Below are 19020 nucleotides of genomic sequence, written 5' to 3' on the forward strand. Positions count from 1 at the left end.
GTAAGGAGTTGGAACCTTCTGCAATAAGTGAACCCCTGAGTGTGTGTTACTGTGGGTCTGTGACTGAGTGTGGATGTCTGGGTGGTGCAAGCAGAATTCATTACCGGGTTCATATACTTGTGTGTGCCTGCCTTCTGTGACTGCGTGTATGCATCCAAGCAAGTATCTTCCCAAACCAGAGTCTAAAGATGCATAACAGCATATTCATGCCCACATGTGTGAACGGGCATGTGTATTTGTGCACATGTTTATAAGTCTTTCCCTGTCTGTGTGAAATGTGTGTCTCTCTTTTCCATGTGTACCTAGGACAGATAGAAGTCTATATCAGGATTCTTTATCCTGTAACAGGTGTCAGAAACCCAACTCAAAAGGGTAGAACAGAAACGAATGTATTATCACACATAATAAAAAGTGAGTTGGCAGGGCAGTTCCAGGACTCATTCATTCATTCACTTGATAATGTCACTGGGAAAACAGATTCTTCCCATCTCTATTGACCAACTCTTTCTCTGGCTACCTCATGATCTCAAAGTGGCAGCCATGGCTCCAGCTTTCACACAAACAGTATCCTCCAAGTTATAACAAACACCCTAAACACAATGGAGTGAAACAACAAATATCTTATGCTCACAGATCCTGTGGATTATGAAATTAGAGAAGGCCCAGTGTGGACCACCTGCCTCTTCAGTGGAAGGGCCATGAAATAAACTAATTTATGTAAATAATTGAAAACAATTGGCAGAGGTTAAGCCCCATACCTGCATTTATTGCTGTTATTATTTTTTTTTTTGAGGATTTTTTTCTTCCCCAGCAGAGAGAAATTCCTTCCATTTGTTCCTTTCCTTCCTGCTTAGTTCATTCATATGAGGAAGAAAGACTTGAAGCTGTGGTGGCCACTTTGTGACCATAAGGCAACAAGCCTAGACTGTGAAACTGTTCTTCTAAGGAAGGTGGAACAAAGGAGTGGGAAAATGGGTAGGAAAATTGAGATAAGCAAACATCTTGAGTCATGTTAATTAGGTTTTGTTTCTTGTAGCCTAATGTATCCTCAAAAGTCCATCTCTGTATGCCCACTCAAAACCCAGAAAAAGTGACCAATTATTATTTGATAATAAAAATTTGAATCATGTAAGACAAATCCGAGTTCAGACATGAGTGGTGTAATTGAAATAAGATTGCAAACCTCTGCTTGGAGATGTCAAGGCCTAAAAAAGAAATTTTGAACTGGGTATATTTTGGTGTTGCCTGCCCAGAATCCCTGTCTCCTGCTAAAGCTTCTCAATTTTCCTTTGGGGCATGAGCCCCCTTCCTCACTCCCTCATTGGTTGGACACACGACTTAGGTTTGCCCAATCACAGCACTCCATCTCCAGAGTACAATGACAAGTCTTCCCTTGTGACTTCCTCATGACAGCCTTTGCATAAGCTGTTCCATCTGCCTGGGACATGTGCCCCTTACTCTCCCATCACCACTATGTCTTCGTCTAATTTCTACTCATTCCCTATGTCTCAGTAATATCACTTCCTCCTCCAAAAATTCTTCTGAGTGGTACCCTGGGGTTTCTGTTGCTTTTCTATATCCAACAAGTTTTATCACCCTACTTTTCTGGTGACTATTTCGTTTCAACTGAAGAAATTGCCAGTATTCTGCCATTTCTAACCTATAGAACTGGCAATTTCATATGGTTCAACCTAACATTTTTAGCTCGCCCCTCTTTTTCCAGAGCCACACAATCTGAACATGTGACTGTAATCTGGCCAATCAAATTCCATTCCCAATTCCATTCCCTTGGACGGTCCAATCAATGCAGGGTTGGCATGTGACCCTAGTCAAACCAACCAGAGCCCTTCCCTGGGATTCACTTTTATTTAGGACTGGAGGAGATTCTGCCATTTTACTTCTGGGCTACAGTGCTAGAAGGATTGAGTCTGTGTCTGTAAATAAATAGCCATTTTCCCCACTACATGCAGTGGAAGGGCACACATCTGAGCTGAGACAAGTGGAGAAGAGAAATGAATGGGAAGAGTGTCCTGATGGAGTTGAGTCTCAGTTCCAGTCTCTAAGGTCAAATTCCCTATAGTTTTGCCCTTAATTGCCTCCTTCCTAGCTCTATGAGCCAACATATGCACACTTTTGTTTTACACCTAATCAAGTTAAGCTGACTTCCTTGCGCTTGTAGCCAAGACTGTGGCTAACATACTTCCCTGAACCTCTGGGCAGGGTCAGGCAACTCTTCTGTGCTCCGATAGGCTTTATGTTTCTCACACCACAGCCCTATTGCCATCTGTCTGTCTGAGCTTCAGGAGGGCAAGGACTGGAGCTGTCTGGGTCACTTTTGGATATTCAGTGTTCAGCACAGGGCCAGGCACAGAGGAGGTGCTCCAACACTCCTGTTGAATGATACCATGCCCTGTCTCACCTAATGTACCTATTCCTTGGGTTTAAAGCTCTCAGTTTGGGCAGGGGGGTGAGGGGGGGATGTCACCGCCATTGATAAGTACTTCTCTGTTAAATGAAAGGCCCAATGTTACAGAGGAAGGTGAGGGGCTATCATTCAAAGGGCTTGCCTAGGGACCATGTGGGCCCCAAATATGTCAAAGGGTGCGTGCCAAGTTCTGAGATGGCAGTTCCTGATTTTGCTGTGAAGACAGGCACACCTCAGTCAAAGCTGAGTTCTTCACAGAAGTCAAACCAAATACTGCCCCAGCTGAAACCCACAGCTGAGAATAAAATCTTGACTCTTGACCACAGCCCACAAGGCTCAGCAGAAGCTGCTCCCTGCTCGCCTCTCCCACTTGCTCTCCTCTCAGTCTCCTCCTTACTCCAGTCCAGACACGCTGCCTCCTTTGCACATGCTATTCTCTTTGCCTGGAATGCTCTTCCCTGGCTCTTTCCACGGTGGATTTTTCTCAGCTCCCATATCACCTTCCTGGACCTTCCAGTCTAAAGTAAGTCTCTCATCCAGACGTGGAGAATGGGCATGCGGACACGGGGGCTTGACTGGGGGGAGGGTGAATTGGGAGACGGATTGACACATGAGCACAGCATGTACAAAGAGATAGCTAGTGGGCTCTTGCTGTATAGCGCAGGGAGCTCAGTTCAGCGCTCTGTGGTGACCTAGATGGTTGGGATGGGGTGGTGGGAGGTCCAAGAGGAAGAGGATGTGTGTATACCTGTAGCTCATTCCCTTCGATGTACAGCAGAGACTGACACAATATTGTAAAGCAACTATACCCCAAGAAATAAGTAAAATAAACTTCTCAGTCATTCCATCCCATCACCCTGGTGGTTTTTTTTTTGTTTGTTTTTGTTTTTGTTTTTCTGCTGCACCTGCAGCCTACAGGTTGATTGATATCTTTGACCAGGGATCGAACCCTGGCCCCCTGCATTGGGAGTGGGGAAGTCTTAACCACTGGTCCATCAGGGAAGTCCCCCATCAAGATGAGAATGTCTTCATTCTCCATGTGACACTTATCCACTACCAGACACTCATAATTTACTCGCTTGATTACTGGCTCCTGTCTCTAGAATATAAGCTCCGTGGGGCAGGGGTCTCTTGTTTCATCTGTTTTGTTCATTGCGGTATCCCCTGCACAGAGCCAGGTACATAGCACATGCTCAGTAAAGCTTTATCAGGTGGAGCAGAGACAGTACAGTCAGACAGTTAGGTGTGCAGGATAAGAAGGCAGTAAATTCTCCAATCATGGCTCTGCTGTTTACAGACTGCATCATCTTGGGCAAGCTGCTTACCTGTCTGAACTTGTTTCCTTGTCTAGAAAAGGGGGTGCACAAGGCCTCCCACCTTCTGAGATGGCCCGCACTCTGCGAAGTGTGTTTCCCTCTAAATAAATCAACTTACCTAGTCTAAAATAAATAAGAGGGTGCACACACTGCACACATCTGTTTTGGAGTATAGACGTGATCACGCTTCCTCTCTGAGTAAGTCCGTTTTGTGCTCTGTGCCAGGGGCTGAGCTGCACGCTCTATTCATGCTTCAAGGAGGGTTTGTGAGCACCACGGCTGGTGTGTGGGAAGCCCCCGGTACCCAGGAGTCGTGATGACTGAGATAGATAAGTGCAGCTGGGCCACTGGGTGATGCTGGCCTGTGATTCTCTGGTGCCTCTGTCCTTGCTGCCTCCCACCCTGTCTGCCCAGATCCATCCCCCTCCCTCCTGCTCTGTTTCTATTTCTGTCTTTCTCTCCTCCTCCCAAGGCCTCAGGAGGCTCCTGGCTGGCATGAAGCCTTCTTCCTTCTTCCCTAGGATCAGAAAAGTTTTCACTGCAGGACCCATCCACCACCACCCCCAAAAAACTTCCCTGCTTCCCCAGCCACAGCCCACACCCTTGTCTGAGAAACTCCCCTGCCCTCTCCGCCCATGCCAGCCTCTGTGCCCTCAAGTAGACCCCTTCTCTACCTCCTAAGATCCCTCAGGTTCCAAACAGTGTGACTCGTGAGCCCTTTCCCATGTCCCCTCTCCCACCAGGCTGGCTTTTGATACCCAGGCTCAGCTAATTAAGGTCCTTGGGGTCCATTCCCCAGCCTCCAGACACAGACATCAGAGGCTACATTTTGTAGTAGAGTGGAACAGATACTGAGGTCAAACTGCCAACTCTTTCTTCACCAGGAAAATATTGGGCAAGTGACTTCACTTCTTCCTGGTATAGATTCCTGTCTGTAAAATGGGGCCAAGTGTATCAACCTCCAACAAGCTGTCGGACCTCAGAGAGATGAGCTGTGCTTAGCACAATGCCTATGTGGAAAATGAACACTCCCTAGTTGCTGGACACTAAAGATTCAGAAGGCTGCCTGCCGTTTTAAATCCCAATTTTGTTACCTTCTGGTTATGCGACCTGGAGCAAGTTGCTTTACTTCTGGACCCCAGTTTTCTCATCTATAAAATGGGGTCATGGTACTGATATCCTAGGGTTGTTGTGACGATTAAACGATTTAAGTGCTTGGCAATAGTAAGCACTCATTCAAGCTTAGCTATTGTTTTTGGTTTTTTATGTATTATTCCCCACCTCTAATAAATCTCTCAAAGGGTAGGAAACTGCAAATCTCCCTGGTCGCAGTCAGCCGTCCCACCTTTAGTCTCACTTAATAGTCCTACAGCTGTAATCTAGGCCACGCCCCCCTTCAACCTCCCAAGACACACGAACACACACAGAGGTCAGCAGAGCGGCCTCAGACACAGAAAAAAGTTTAATTCTCCTGCGGCGGAGGGTCCCGGCTCCGGTAGCGAGGGGGATTTGGTTTTGGATTTTGTTCCTGTGGGGATTCACTTGGGAGTAAGAGGAAGGAGTCGGGGAGAGTCTGGTCCTTCCGGTGGGACCTGCCCGGGAGAATTGAGTACTGGGGGAGATAATCTGGTGAGACAAGGAGGCTGGACGCCATACGGGAGGGCAGAGGGAGAACAGACGACGGGACAGAGAAAAGAGAGACGAACAGGGAAGGACGTAAGACAGAGATGACAGATGGCGGGACAGAGACAAACGAGGGGAACAGAGAAAAGGGGACCCCAAGCCAGACCCGACGACGGGACCAGGGAATTGAATGGGGTTGGTGGGGGGCCTTTGGAGGCCGCCGCGGGACAGAATAGGATCTAGTCCAGCCAGATACGTGAAATGGGCCCCTCGCCCCTGCCCCGGGTCCCGGGCGGGGGGAGGGGGCTCGTGTCTCAGTGCTGCAGTGTCGGGGGGGCCCTGCCCCTCCCCGCGCTTCGCTGTGTAAGGCACCGGCTCCAGCGAGGTCCGCGAGCGCGCGGGGGGAGGGGCAGGAGAGGGGCTCGGAGTCCGCGGGGGCGGGGAGCCCGGCGGCCCGCCCTCAAACCCCCCTGAGCGCGGGGGCGTGGCCTGGAGCCGCAGCCCAGGCAGCCCGCCCCCCTCTCCAGGGAGAAGGCTGCTTCTCCCCTCCAGTCCGACGACGTGTTGGCTCGGCGCTGTCACCCCCGAATCCTGCCCTAAACGTCAGGGCGGCTGGGCGTTTGTCCGCGGCACCCAGGCGTCCCGGCGCCCGCCCGCCCGCCGCTCACACGGTACTTTCCAGCATCCACTCGGTGCTGGTAAAGGCCAGGCGCGCCCTGGCGGAGCCCAGCCCCAGGTCTCCGTCCTCCCCGGCCGCGCCCCCTCCGGCCCCGTCCAGGTGCGGCGTGGACCGGTGGCGCTTTGTCCGCCGGGCGCGGCGCGGGTAACTGTGGCTCTGGAAGAGCGCCCCGTAGTCCCCGTCGAACGAATAACGCTGCTGAGGCCTCGGCCGGGCCGGGGCTCCCCCAGGAACCAGAGCTAAAGTGGGGGGCGGTGAAGCCGACGGTCCCAGAGCCCCGGAACGGCTCCTCCGAGGGCCCACCGCGGCCCGGGACTCCTCCCCGGAGGTTTCCTCGGATGGCAGTAGGCACAGCGAGGTGGCCGAGCCGCCCAGGGAACGTCCAAGGACCGCCTCCGTCTCCGCGGAAGCCATGTCGGCCGCCGCGGCCTTCGCCTCGACGGCCGCCGCCGCCGCCGCCGCCGCCGCCGCGGGAGTCGCCACCTCTCGCAGCGCCTCGTAGCGGTCGGGCGCCGGCGGGGGCGGGGCCTGCGTTGCGCCTGCGCCGTTGGTTTGCGAGCACACGTGGCTGACCCGCGGAGGCGACCTGGAGGTGCCCTTGACTCGGCGGCCATCCGCATCGCCGTAGACCTTGTAGCGGATCATGAGCAGAACGATGAAAACGAGGACGGAGGCGACAATGACACCCCCGATGGCGATGATCATGGTGCCGCCCAAGAAATGGGCCCTCAGCGGGCGGCAGGGTGCGGGATCCCCAGCCGTGGTAAACTGCACGCAGCCCACCACTCGGGTGGCCGGCAGCGCCGTGGCCCCATCGTCGTAGACGGCCAGCACGCACAGGTCGTAGGCGCGGCCCGCTGCCAGATCATTCACCAGAAAGGTCTGGCTGGTGGATGGGATCATCCTGCAGGAGGGGGCGGGATCAGCGCGGGGTTAGCTCCACTCTGAACCAAGCTGCTTCACTTGCATGTCCCCACCACCCGTGCGGACCTAACCATGCCTCCCTACCAGTGTCTCACCCCCTCCGGGACGACAGCAGCCACTCAAGCAGCAAATTCCCACCCTCTCAGGACCTTGGGTATAGGCCACGCCCCTTATCTGCATGCCCCACCATCAGACCCACTCCCCTCCCGTGTTTCACAGCAAATTTCAGCCATTCGTCTCCCCTCATCTATACATCCTGGCCCCCAGGGAGGAGTGCTACAGCTTCTATGCCCTGCTCTCAAGGGGCTTGCTCCCTAGCAGTGTCTCATTCCTACTGGGACAAATGCCATTCAAGCGCTCACATATTCCCACCCTTTAAGGGGATGGATGCTACAGGCCACGCCCCATTACCTGCAAACCTCACTCTCAATGGGGTGGACTAGCAGGTTACCTCATACTCCCAGTCTTACTCCTACTGAGGCAATGGATGCTCTTCTAGTTCCTCTCTTCTACATGTTCCTACCCCTTCAAGGAAACCATGATACAGATGATGCCCCCTTATCTGCATATCCCACCCTTAGGTACACATACACCTCTCCTAGCAGCATCTATCTTATCCCCTCCACTACATATTCCTGCCCACCAAGGGGCCAGGGCTAAAGGCCACTTCCCTTCTGATTGACAAGTGCCTTCCAAGCCACACCCCACAATGGCCCGGGGAGATGGTTCACCCCCCCGGCCTAGGACCATGTCCACTCTTTGCATGTCATGCCCTGTACCCAGATATCAGAGACGAGCACTTTATGTGCACACCCTGCCCTATACTACCTGAAGTCACTACACCACGCCCCCAGGTAAGTTTCATCCATAATTGGGGCAAATCTTGCCATGGACCCCTGCTCTCAAACAAGTGGCAGTGTAGAGAAGTGGTTAAGCTGACAAAGTCTGAGAGCCACGATGCCAGAGTTTGAGTTTCTCTTCTGCTGCTTGCTAGCTCTGTGACCTCAGGCAAGTTTCTTAAGCTCTCTGTGTCTCATTTCCCCCTCTGAGGTTATTAAGAATTCCTACCCCATAGAGATGGTGTGAAGTATGATGAGTTAACATCCCCAAAGCCTGGCACTTAATAATTTCATTAACAGTTGGCATCCCACACAATGCTGTTTTTGCTGTGCCTCACACTCTCCTACCAGTTGCTTTCCTCCCCATCTATAAGAATCATTTCCCCTGGGCCTTGCCCCTCTTCTGTTGGGCACATCCCTTCCATGTTCATTGTTGGCTAAGCTAAGACTGCCACACCCACACAGATTTGCATGCACTCAATCTCACAGGCTCTCCTCTCCCACAAAGCTCTTAGTGGGTCATCAGAGACATGAACCGCCTCTTCATCTGCGTGGGGACCATGCTGCGGGAGCACCGCCTCCTCTAAAGGCCATACCCCTACCTCCTCAGGCCTCTTACCTCTCAGAAGCATCACCTTCCCTCCAGCCGCACCACCTTCTGGTCCTGAAACCCACCTCAGTTCCTCCACCTCCAGAAGTTTCCGCCATCACCAAGAGCCATCCTCCCCCCAAAAGACTACACATCAGGGGCCCACCACCTCTCCGACTCTCCGCCTGCCTGCCATTTCCCAGACCACTGCCCCCCCAACCAACTCCATCCAACCTTGGGCCCCTGGCTGTAAGTCTTCCTCTTCCTCTCGTCTTCCCTCTCAAAGAGTCTTGGGCTCCTTTTGCTCCTTCCCCTAAAATAACCAGTTGCTAGGGACTCCCCCCTTTTCAAGGACAGAGGCTGGCTCCTTAAGAAAGCTTGAGCCCCTGTGTCTCTAATTGGCTGTAAGGCCCAAGCAGGCCGCAGAGCAGGCTTCTGGTTGGTTGTCACCTCCTCCCATGGCAGCAGTGAGGGAGTTAACCCCTGCAGTGCTGTAGCACAGGCGCCTGCAATGAGGGACAGAGGACTGGGACTGTGTAGCCCTGAGGGGAAGGGAAGAGTCCTAGGGTCTGTTGCCCCATTGGAGACAGAGGGCCATCAACATCTGCAGAAATGCTGGGTCTGGGGGCCCATGAACCTCCCTCTATCCCACCATGTTAGAGAGAGAAGGGAAAAAAAGAAAGAGGTGGAGAATCACAAAAACCAGGAGCTGTTTACACAAATGTATTATCCCTCTCCCCTAATCCCTGGCTGGCAAACAGCAGTTGCCTGATAAACAAGTGTTCAACGTAAAAAGGGCAGAATTGGGAGTTAGAAGGGTAAGAGCTGGAATCTTGGTTCTATCTCTTTCTGTGTGACCTTGAACAAGTGACTTCTCCCACTGAACCTCAGTTTTCCTGTCTATAAAATGGGAGGGGGGATCACAGCTGCCTCACAGTGTAGCTGGGAATGTCAAATGGAATAGTATCCTTTGGCAGTACCTTAGAAAAGTTTCTGTTTCGTCCATTTGTGTTGCCCTAATGTTTTTAACACTGGGCTAGTGTCTTATCCATCTCAGTAGGCCCAGGGCCCAGCGTGGAACTGGCACACAGTAGGCATTTATTCAGTGTTTGGTGACCAAATTCAAAACGAAAAGAAAATGAGCATGACAGAGACAGGAAAAGGAAGGCATCACCTCATTCAACCAATCGTGGGAAAGTGCCTACTGTGTGCCAGGACCATGGCCAAGAGAACACTGGGTGAGATGAAGATGGAAGCCAAGAGGCAGGCTTCTTGGTGTGGGTCTAAGTACCCACAAGATCAGGAGCTGTCCACAGGTGGGGAAGTGGCTCCACCCCCTCTGGAGCACCCAAGGTATGTCATACAAAGGATTAAACATTCAGCAAGCACTCAGCAATGTGCCTAAGGGAGGCAGAGCCAGGACAAAGCAGAGATGTGCACAGAGCCCACAGCCACCGAGCAAACGCCCGCTGTGTGCCAGGTCAACTGCTGTAAGCCACACTATTGAGATGGAGAGACAAGGCAAAGCCAAGACTGAAAAACATCACATATTCTCTGCCTCCTTCCTCTGGGCTGTGAGCTCCCTAGGGCAGGGCCTGGTCTCTTGATCTCCTTGTGTCTCTCCTGCCCAGTTGAGGGTCTGGCACATAGTAGGGGCTTAGTTCCTCATGAGAGCAGGAGGGAGAGAAGGTACAGATAGACAGACAAGTGAAAGCAAGAGACAATCAGAGATGATGGGGGAAAAGTACCTCTTTAACGTCGGTCTACACCACAGGGATCTGTCCACACTGGGGCAATGGCTTCTAACCCAATGGATGGTGGAAACAACTTACATTCTTTTCTGATACTTTTCTGTTTCTATATTGTACCCAATGTGTTGATACAGTAGCCTTGTGTGTGATTTCTAAATATAAATGCAACTGTAACTATATATGTGTGAGTATATTTCCTGCTCTAAGAATGTCTAACTGACAAGGTAGATGATCCAAAAACTTTGGTGAGCAGTGATGTAGACCCTGGGCCCCTTGAGAGCAGGGACCATGCCGGGTGCATTCATGGTGATAAATGGCTCATGTGGGTGCTCCAGGAGGATTTGCAAGATGTGTGAAAAACAAAGATAAGAAATAGAAAGAGAAGGAAATAGGGCAAATGGGAGCCAGAGACCACTCTACAAGCCCATCTAGAACCCCAGCTGAGCAAGAAGGCCTAGGGAGGCGGAGGGAGGGCCCCTGAGGCAGGAGGAGGTCCAGGGACTCTAACACCCACCTGTAGACAAGGGAGTCGTCTGCGGAGCTGTTGTACTGCACCTGGTACATGCGGATGCCAGGCACGGGCCTCTGGGCCGGCCAGCGGATGAGCACAGAGCTGGACGTGAGCTCCGCCGCCACAAGCCGGCGCTCAGCCGCCGACTCATTGGCTCCAGGTCGGCCAGGCGTGGCGATGTCCGAGGAGCCAGGCTCCGTGAGAGGTGGCGGGGCAGCAGGCGGGGGCGCCATCAGAGGCAGAGGCACCACGCACACCTCCACGGGTGCGGTGGCTTCCCCGGCGGCGTTAGAGGCGATGCAAGTGAAGGTGCCACTGTCCCGCAAGGTGGTGATGGTTACATCCAGGGTCCCATCCCCCCGGACCCGGGTCCGGCTCGAGTTCCCCAGCAGGCGCCCGTCGGGTGCCACCCAGTGCACCACAGGCTCAGGGTCCCCCACGGCGCGGCACCGCAGGCTGACGGCCTGGCCCTCCACCACCAGGGCCCGGCCGCCTGCCTGCCGCGTGATCAGCGGAGGCTCACACAGAAACTCCTCCTCGGGGATGGACCAGAAGTAGCGGTCGGTGAGATGCTCCGGCGTGGCGCACGTCTCCAGGTCGTCCTCCCTGGTCAGCCGCCGCAACCACAGCAGCTCACAGTTGCAGTGCAGGGGGTTGCCGCCGAAGCTGACCGTGAGCGGTGTGGGCGGCTTGGGTCCCGGACCTTGGGACCTCAGGAAGAGCCCATCAGGGGGCAGTTTATGCAGGCGGTTGGAGGTCATATCCAGGCGAACCAGTTTGTGAAGCTGCACAAAGGTCCCTTCGGCGATGTGATCGATGAGGTTGTGGTCCAGGGTGAGGGTGTTTAGGTTCACCATCTGGCCCACAGCCTCCCAGGGCAGAGCCTCCAGGTTGTTGTAGGACAGATCCAGGTCCTCCACGGTGGACAGGAAGGCGTCGAAAGCAGCCGACTCCACCCGGCGGATCTGGTTGTTGCCCAGGATCAGGTGCCGGAGGTTGCCCAAACCCCGGAGCTGGTCCCCTCGGACCTCTGCCAGCCGGTTGCTGTCGAGGTGCAGGGCGCGGAGGGCGCGCAGGTCCGCAAAGGCGCCGGCCGCCACCTGGCCAATGGTGTTCCGGGAGAGGGTGAGGTGCACCAGGCTGGTCATGTTGGCGAAGTCTCGGCGGCGGATGGCCGCGATAAAGTTGTCGGTGAGCCGCAGCTCCACCACGCGCCGGTCGATAGCGGGCGGCACGAAGAGCAAGCCAGTCTTGGCGCACAGCATGGTCAGCGTGGGCGCCACGTTCTGGCAGATGCAGCGGCCAGGGCAGGTCTGGCCCCGTGATGCCCCTGCCCAGAGGAGCAGCAGAAAGGGCAGGGCAGTAGGCGGCAGCGAGAGGAGCACTGAGAAGGGGCCCGGAGCCATGGTGCAGGGGGGAGGCGGGAGGAGCGGGAGGTGAGATCTGCAAGGAAGGAGAAGGGTCAGCCAGGCGTAGGGCTTGACCACCTGCCTGGCCACCCTGGGATGTCCCGCTCGGAGTCTGACCCACATCTGTCCCTTCCTGACAACGGGGTCCTGCAGGACAGTGACAGGACTGATCCTCAGCTGGCATGCACTTGTGAACAGATCACATCACTTCCACGCTGCTTGGTAAATTACCACTGCCCCACCTCTGAGTGTCTAACCCCCGCCTCTGCCCCTCTTCCAGGAGCTCCCAGACCTCTCATGACCTCTCAACCAGAGGGATGACATCTGGCCTGGCCTGCGCCTTCTAGTACCCACTAAATATTTTGAAAAATCACTGCTGACTGGGGTTTAAAGTCATGGATTTCAAAGCCATACTCCCTGGGTTTAAATCCCAGCTCTGACACTTACTAGCTGTGTGATCTTGGGCAAGTGTCTGAACCTCTCTGAATCTCGGTTTCTTCATCTGTAAAACGGAGACAAAAACAGGCCTTACCTCTGTGAGGATGAACTGGATTAATGAGCATGGTATACTCAGAACAGTGCCTGGCACATAAAATGTGTTCAATACATGTTAGTGTGTAACTATTATCATCATCGTCATTGAGCGTCCAGTAGGTGCCATGCATATAAATGTGCGCTACTATTAAGAGCAAGGGCTTTCAAATCAAATAGACTCGGGTTCAAGTCCTGGCTCCCCCAACTTACTAACTCTGTGACCCAAACTGATGATTTTCCCGAACTAGGCCATAATTTCCTGATTTGTAAAGTGGTCTGATAATTGTACTATTGTCACTGGATTGTTGCAAGAGTTCAGTGAGCTCATTCATAGGGGTCACGGAGCATAGGGCCAAGCACACAGTACATATTCAATAAATGTTAAGGGTAACACCCCCACACACACCTTTGGCAGTGGGGAATGGGGGTTGTACTGAAGGTGGGAGGGGCTGAGAAAATACCAGTCTCCCTGCTCAGTCTTGGGAAGTCCTTCTCTGAGCCTGGTTTCCTTCTGGCCTCTGCTGAGGGCCCAAGCTGGGGGCAGACTTTCATGCTCACATTAATAGGCACAACACAAGGCCCTATACATGCCTACACACACAGACACACACACACACACACACACACACACAGTCAGGCTGTGCCTCTGCTCCAGGCAAAACCTTCCGGCTGGGATTCCCCCTGCGGCAGCTGCAGCCCACGACATGCCAGCTCCCATCACAACACGGGGTGGGTGGGGGGTGAAGAGGAAAGGATGGGAAGGGGGTGTCCCTGACACTGTTTTCACCCCACCCCATGCCCCAGTCCCTGCTGGCCCACCTCCCAGGAATCTGCAGTTTGGGGCTGTGGCCTCATATGGCCCTGATCCTTCAGCCCACGGGTAAAGGGGGACTGTGGACACAGAGAAGGGACCAAGAGAGTCAGAGAGAGACAAGGGGGAGGGAGGGATGAACTGGCAGACACAGAGAAGGATTCAGAGAGAGACAGAAAGAGACAAGAGAAAGAATCTGAAAGACAGGTGAAGAGACAGGGAGCAAGTCGGTGGCAAAGGGAGAAAAATTGAGTGGAGGAGACCCACACAGAAAAGAGAGACTGAGACAACGAGTTGGAGAGAGGGAGAGACAAGAAGAGAAAATAAGAGTGTTACACAGACGAAGACCAGAAGAAAGAGACTGAAGAAGACAGTGATGCGGCTGAAAAAAGAAAAAGAGGCAAAGTCAGAGCATCGCTTCACCTCTGAGCGACGCCCCCCCACCACCACCACTAATGTTGTGCACTCCCTCTGGGACACTGCTCTACCTCCCGACAGGAAATCCTGGCCTGGGAGGTGGTGCTCCTGAAGTAGGAGACGCAGCTCTGCACCTGCATGGCTCTAAGCTCTCTGGGGCTCAGAACCACTATCTATGAAACCAGAAGGCCCGCAGTGAGGGTGGAACTCAAGTTGAAACAGTGTAATACTAACAATAAAAACAGCTAACATTTCTGGAGAGGCAGCATGGCATTGCAGGACAGAATCTGGCCCCCAACTGCCCAGGTTCACACCCCAATTCCCTGCCATGTGACTTCCTCCCTTTGGGCCTCAGTGTGTTCATCTGTCAAATGGGGATGACAGCATAGGGTTATTGTGAGGATTAAATGAGATAATCCACTGTAACATGCTTAGAGTAGTTGCTGATGGAGTAAACGCTATATAAATGTTACCTGCTTTACATGTTAGCATTAAATGATCATTTGCTCTGGCTCTCTCTCAGCCACCAGTAGGTCTGATTACCAGGAGATGTTCCCACATACATGCACACACATACAAAATGGTAAACCATATCCACGCCACCATCCAAACGCAGGGTCATTTCATGTCAGGCAACTCTTGCCTCCTTTACTAACATGAGGAAACTTCCCTTTTCTGACCACTTTACTCAGCCTAAAAGGGGATACCTCCAGGCCTAACACCCCACCTACCACCCACACCATCGTTCTACGAAGCTCTTACCCAAACAAGACATTCCTGACCTTGTCACCAACCCCCAGCCTGGAGGGCACCTGGCCCCTCAGTACAAGGCATCACTCCAGGCCTCTGACTCTCTCAGAGTAAACCCGATCACTTCACATCTCCATCCCCAGCCGGAGGAACCCCACTCACCTCTCTTCAGGCAGTCAGGGCCCGGGCCAGCACCTGCAAAGGAACAAAAGCCCACTGTTAGTATTCTTCTGGCTCCTCTCCCGAGACCCTCCTCAGAGACCATTTAAGCCCAGGAAGCCCCTGCCGTGGTCACTCTCTCAGCCCTCCTGCTGTAGATTCTGCAGGGTCTCATGGACCCAGGAAGTCACCTCTGGAAATCAAGGAGTCTGAGCCCCAGACTGTTCACCCTCCAAATCCCAAGAGTCTAGGACTTTAGTCCTTTGTCCTCTGGGGGCTCAAGAGGCCGAGATCCCCACACTCCCCCTCCCTTAGACCAAACAGTCCAGGCCTCAGTTTCCTCCTTTCCCAAGATCCAGGAGTCTGGTCCCTCAGCTCTCTGTCTCCTTCAAACCCAGGATGCTAGGCTCCCAGCCTCCTCCTTCCACAATCCACATCCCAGTGCCCCAACTTCAAAGACCTGAACAGTAGCAGGAGCTGGGGGAGGATCAGAAGTTCCCATCTTCGCCATCAGACCATGGGCACCCCAACACATGTGGACATGCCAAAACCCACATGGGCCCACAACCCATGACTCTATCTGAATTGTCATGGACACAGCAGCATGACCTATGTGCCCCTGCCCTCTGGAGGCTCTTGGTCCAGGATGTGGACATACTTGTGTCCATGGATCCCAGCACACCACAGGTCTTGCCACATGGGCCCCCATCTCACTGGGCCCATAAGTGGGGTCAACCTATGTCAAGGACACAGGCACATGTGCACATACCATCCTGCATGTACGTATTTGAACACACACAACCCCACTCTTCAGATGCCAACACAAATGCGCAAATGGACTCAGTAGACACAGACCCTCGAGGGGGACACACCTGCACACAATCACACATACAACATTGCCTTTTCCCTTGCACACTCACACATAGAGGCACACACACAACTGTGAAACCCATGTGTCCCCTGGTGCATGCAGCTATAACAAAGCTACCCTTGCACACTCACCAACACACATGTAACAGATGCTCACGCACACAAAGATACACAGGTGCATGCTCTTAAATACCCAACACACTCATGCAACTTCATGTACCCCCAGTATGCACGGTCACAAAGCTGGTACATTCCCACACCAACAGATACACAAATGCACACACTAGCCTATATACACCTCACACACATGCACAGAACCACAACGGGAACAGACACTGACAAGGCTGATACACACTCAAACAAGCACATAGGTACAAAAAGATCCACCTTTGCACAGACACTCAGAGATGTTCACTCATAACAGGCACATGCTCACATAACTGCCCTATGAGGGGTTTACACACTTACAAATACACACAAAATATTGAACCCCACTGGCAGAGTCAACAGATAGGCAGAGAATCACATTCACACACAGTCTGGACACACATCCCTCCCAGCCCTGAGGCACCCCCACCCCTCCTACCTCCTAGGCCAAGGAAATCCTAACACCCCTCCCTCCCAGCACACCCCCTTCCCCAGCCAGGTCAGAGTTCAGAGGGTTGGGGGCCTGAGCTGAAGAGCACCTGGTCAGAGGCAATCCTCCCAGCAAAGGTCCCCCAGCCTGGCCATCTGGATGTGGGCACCTCCGGCCCCATCTGCAGAGATCTGGCCGGTAGGGAACTGGGGTGGGATGGGTGGGAGAGGGCCGGGTCTGCGTGCCTCCCTCAGGCCCATCTGTCCACCCCTCGGCCTCTCATCCCTCCATCTGTCCACCTACCGGCTGCCCATCCCCCCCTACCCAGCCACCAGGAAGGGGAAGACATGGCCGTCTCCCCCAAGGACCGCCGAGGACCCCCCCACAGTTGACATGGACCGAGGGAGCGGCAAACTCCCCTCCCCCAGACCCACACAGAGGCCCCACAAGGCGCTGAGCCCCAGCCGCCCCCCTCCCGCCGGGAACCTGACATGGACGCACAGACACACACCCTTGGAGACATACAACCCGCAGACACACACACACAAATGGACACCCGAGCGGGCACACCCGGCTACACAGACCCTGGGATGGACATCCAATCCGGACACAAACATCCAACGCAGCTAACCGCGCGAACACACTCACTCGGGGGGGGGGGGGAGGGGGGAGAACCCACACCTGGGCACACAACCCACGCACACACACCTGCACACAGCCCCTCCGATGGGCGCGCGACAGCCCCCCAGACACACAGCTGAAGGGGCAGCCACCCGGGGGGACACACGCGCGGCCGGACACAGCACCTCGGCTCGACAGCCGGCACACACCCGGATGGCCACACAAGCAGGGCGCCGCACACGCCGGCGCCGGGCACACACAGGGCCGCGCGAGCGCACGCCGGGCCCGCCGCAGCGCCGCGGACACACACTCACACGCTCGCACGCTCACACCCGCGCTCACACCGGCGCCCCCGCCCGCCGCCTCCCCGGCCGCTGCGGGCCGCGCTCACCCAGCCCGGGGGGGGCCCGGGGCCCGGCCCCGCCGCCGCCGCCTCGCTCCGCGCCATGGTGGGGGGAGGGCCGGGGGAGGGGGCGCGGTGCCGCGGGGCCGCCTCCCTCCCGCCTCCCGCCCTCCCTCCCGAGCCGCCGCCGAGCTCCGCCCTCCGCGCCGCCCGCCGCCCGAGCCCCGCCGCCGCCACCGCCGCAAGGGGGGAGGGGGCGCAGACCCGAGGGGCCGGGCGCGGCGGCCGCAAGCCCCCGACCCCCGCCCCGGGGTCCGCCGCAGACCCCTCTCCACTGCGGAGCCGCCGGCCCGCCCCCAACCCCTCCCCAGCCCCACCTCCAGCCCAGCCGGCTTCCCCAGAGACCACCAGACCACGCCCCGACTGGCATGGGGACACTTGCAGCCCCAACGAAGACCTCGGATCTTGTCCTGATACCTCGGGGGACTCCAGATCACGTCTTACCGCATTTGAGAACCAAGACCATGTTTGTCAGCCACCCAGGACCACAAACCACGTCCTGCTCTCCTTGGCGACCTCAGACTGGGCCCCACACCCATCAGGGACCCTAGACCAGACCTCCCAATCTAGGGGGGCCCCAGACCATATCTCAAAATCCAAGAGGGTCCACAGCACCCCTACCAGGGACGCTAAATCATACCTAAACATTCAGGTGTCCCCCCAGACCACACCTCATCCCTCAGGGACCCCAGATCACCCCAACATCCAGAGTGGATCCAGACCATATGTCAACATCTGGGGAGACCCCAGATCACTCCCTTGGGGGACCCAAACCATGTTCTATAGCCACTCAGGACCACAGACCATATCCCACTCCTTCCTGAGGACCCTCTATGCCCCTCTGCCCTCTTGACCTCAAACAATTCTCTGCCCCCTAGTAGAGACTCTAGACCATGTCTAACTTCTAGGGGTGCCAAATATAACTCTTTTCCTCATGGGAGACTCTAGACTTTTCCAATTACCCCCATTAGACCCCAGAACATCCTCCCCTCCAAGGCACTCCTTGATTCCAGAATGCCCAATTTGCCCCAAATTCTTGATCGTCTTCCCTCCCATGCTGCCCTCCCGAGGACCTGCCTCATCCCTGTTCTTATTCTCTCTCTTGAACCCTCCAGGCCCTTCCTCCACCCTGTGACTTCCATGGAACTGAGAATTCCTGTTCCTTTCTTGTTCAGATACCTTTGCCCAACTCCTATGGAACAGCTAACCCCCAGAAGGGGACGACAGGGGATGAGATGGTTGGATGGCATCACTGACTCAATGGACATGAGTTTCAGCAAGCTCCGGGAGTTGATGATGGACAGGGAAGCCTGGCGAGCTGCAGTCCGTGGGGTTGCAAAGAGTCGGACACGACTGAGCGACTGAACTGAGCCTCTCTCCCACTGGGTATCTCAGACCACTCTCCATCTCTTTTTGAGATATTCTGGCCTCTAAACCCAGCAAGCTCTCCCCTCAAAATCTGTCTTATTTCATGGAACTTCCCTGGTGGTGCAGTGGCTAAAACTCTAGGCTTCCAATGTAGGGGGCCAAATTCGACCCCTGGTCAGGGAACTAGATTCCATATGCTGTAACTAAGATATAAGGATCCCACATGCCACAATTAAGACCCAATGCAACCAAATAAAAATAAGTAAATAAAGGGGAAAACCTTAACTTAAAAAAAAAGATCTGTCTTATTGCAATCCCCTAGGTCCCTGGTGGCCCAAATCCCTCCCATTTTGGATCCCATTTGGATTCCAAGGTCTTTCCCTAAACCCCTTCTCTAAATTCTTCCTACTCACATCATCACATGGAGCCTGCCCCGCACCCCCA

The 19020-nt window shown here is 54.6% G+C and overlaps 1 protein-coding gene across 2 annotated transcripts; it reads right to left on the reverse strand.

The window, feature by feature from the left end:
* Nucleotides 1-5185: 5185 nt before the first annotated feature.
* LRFN1 (leucine rich repeat and fibronectin type III domain containing 1) lies at nt 5186-17268 on the reverse strand. Of its 2 annotated transcripts, none has more exons than XM_060398067.1 (5): nt 17197-17268; nt 14741-14773; nt 12514-12568; nt 10661-12100; nt 5186-6947 (listed from the first exon to the last, which is right to left on the reverse strand). In XM_060398067.1, the coding sequence occupies exons 4-5, from the start codon at nt 12061-12063 to the stop codon at nt 6029-6031; spliced, it is 2322 nt and encodes a 773-aa protein (XP_060254050.1). In that variant the 5' UTR covers nt 12064-12100; nt 12514-12568; nt 14741-14773; nt 17197-17268; the 3' UTR covers nt 5186-6028. The 2 variants fall into 2 exon arrangements, with proteins under 2 accessions (XP_060254050.1, XP_027834073.1); XM_027978272.3 differs by lacking the exon at nt 17197-17268 and adding an exon at nt 15198-16377.
* Nucleotides 17269-19020: the final 1752 nt, after the last annotated feature.

Source organism: Ovis aries, chromosome 14 (genome assembly GCF_016772045.2).
Source record: "Ovis aries strain OAR_USU_Benz2616 breed Rambouillet chromosome 14, ARS-UI_Ramb_v3.0, whole genome shotgun sequence".
Lineage (NCBI taxonomy): Eukaryota > Metazoa > Chordata > Mammalia > Artiodactyla > Bovidae > Ovis > Ovis aries.

Excerpts from the sequence above, each read along its gene's own strand:
- LRFN1 (XM_060398067.1), bottom strand. The coding sequence starts at position 12,063 with ATGGCTCCGGGCCCCTTCTCAGTGCTCCTCTCGCTGCCGCCTACTGCC. Across the intron at positions 6,948-10,660 it reads GACGACTCCCTTGTCTACAG|GATGATCCCATCCACCAGCC; the intron begins GTGGGTGTTAGA and ends CCCCTCCTGCAG.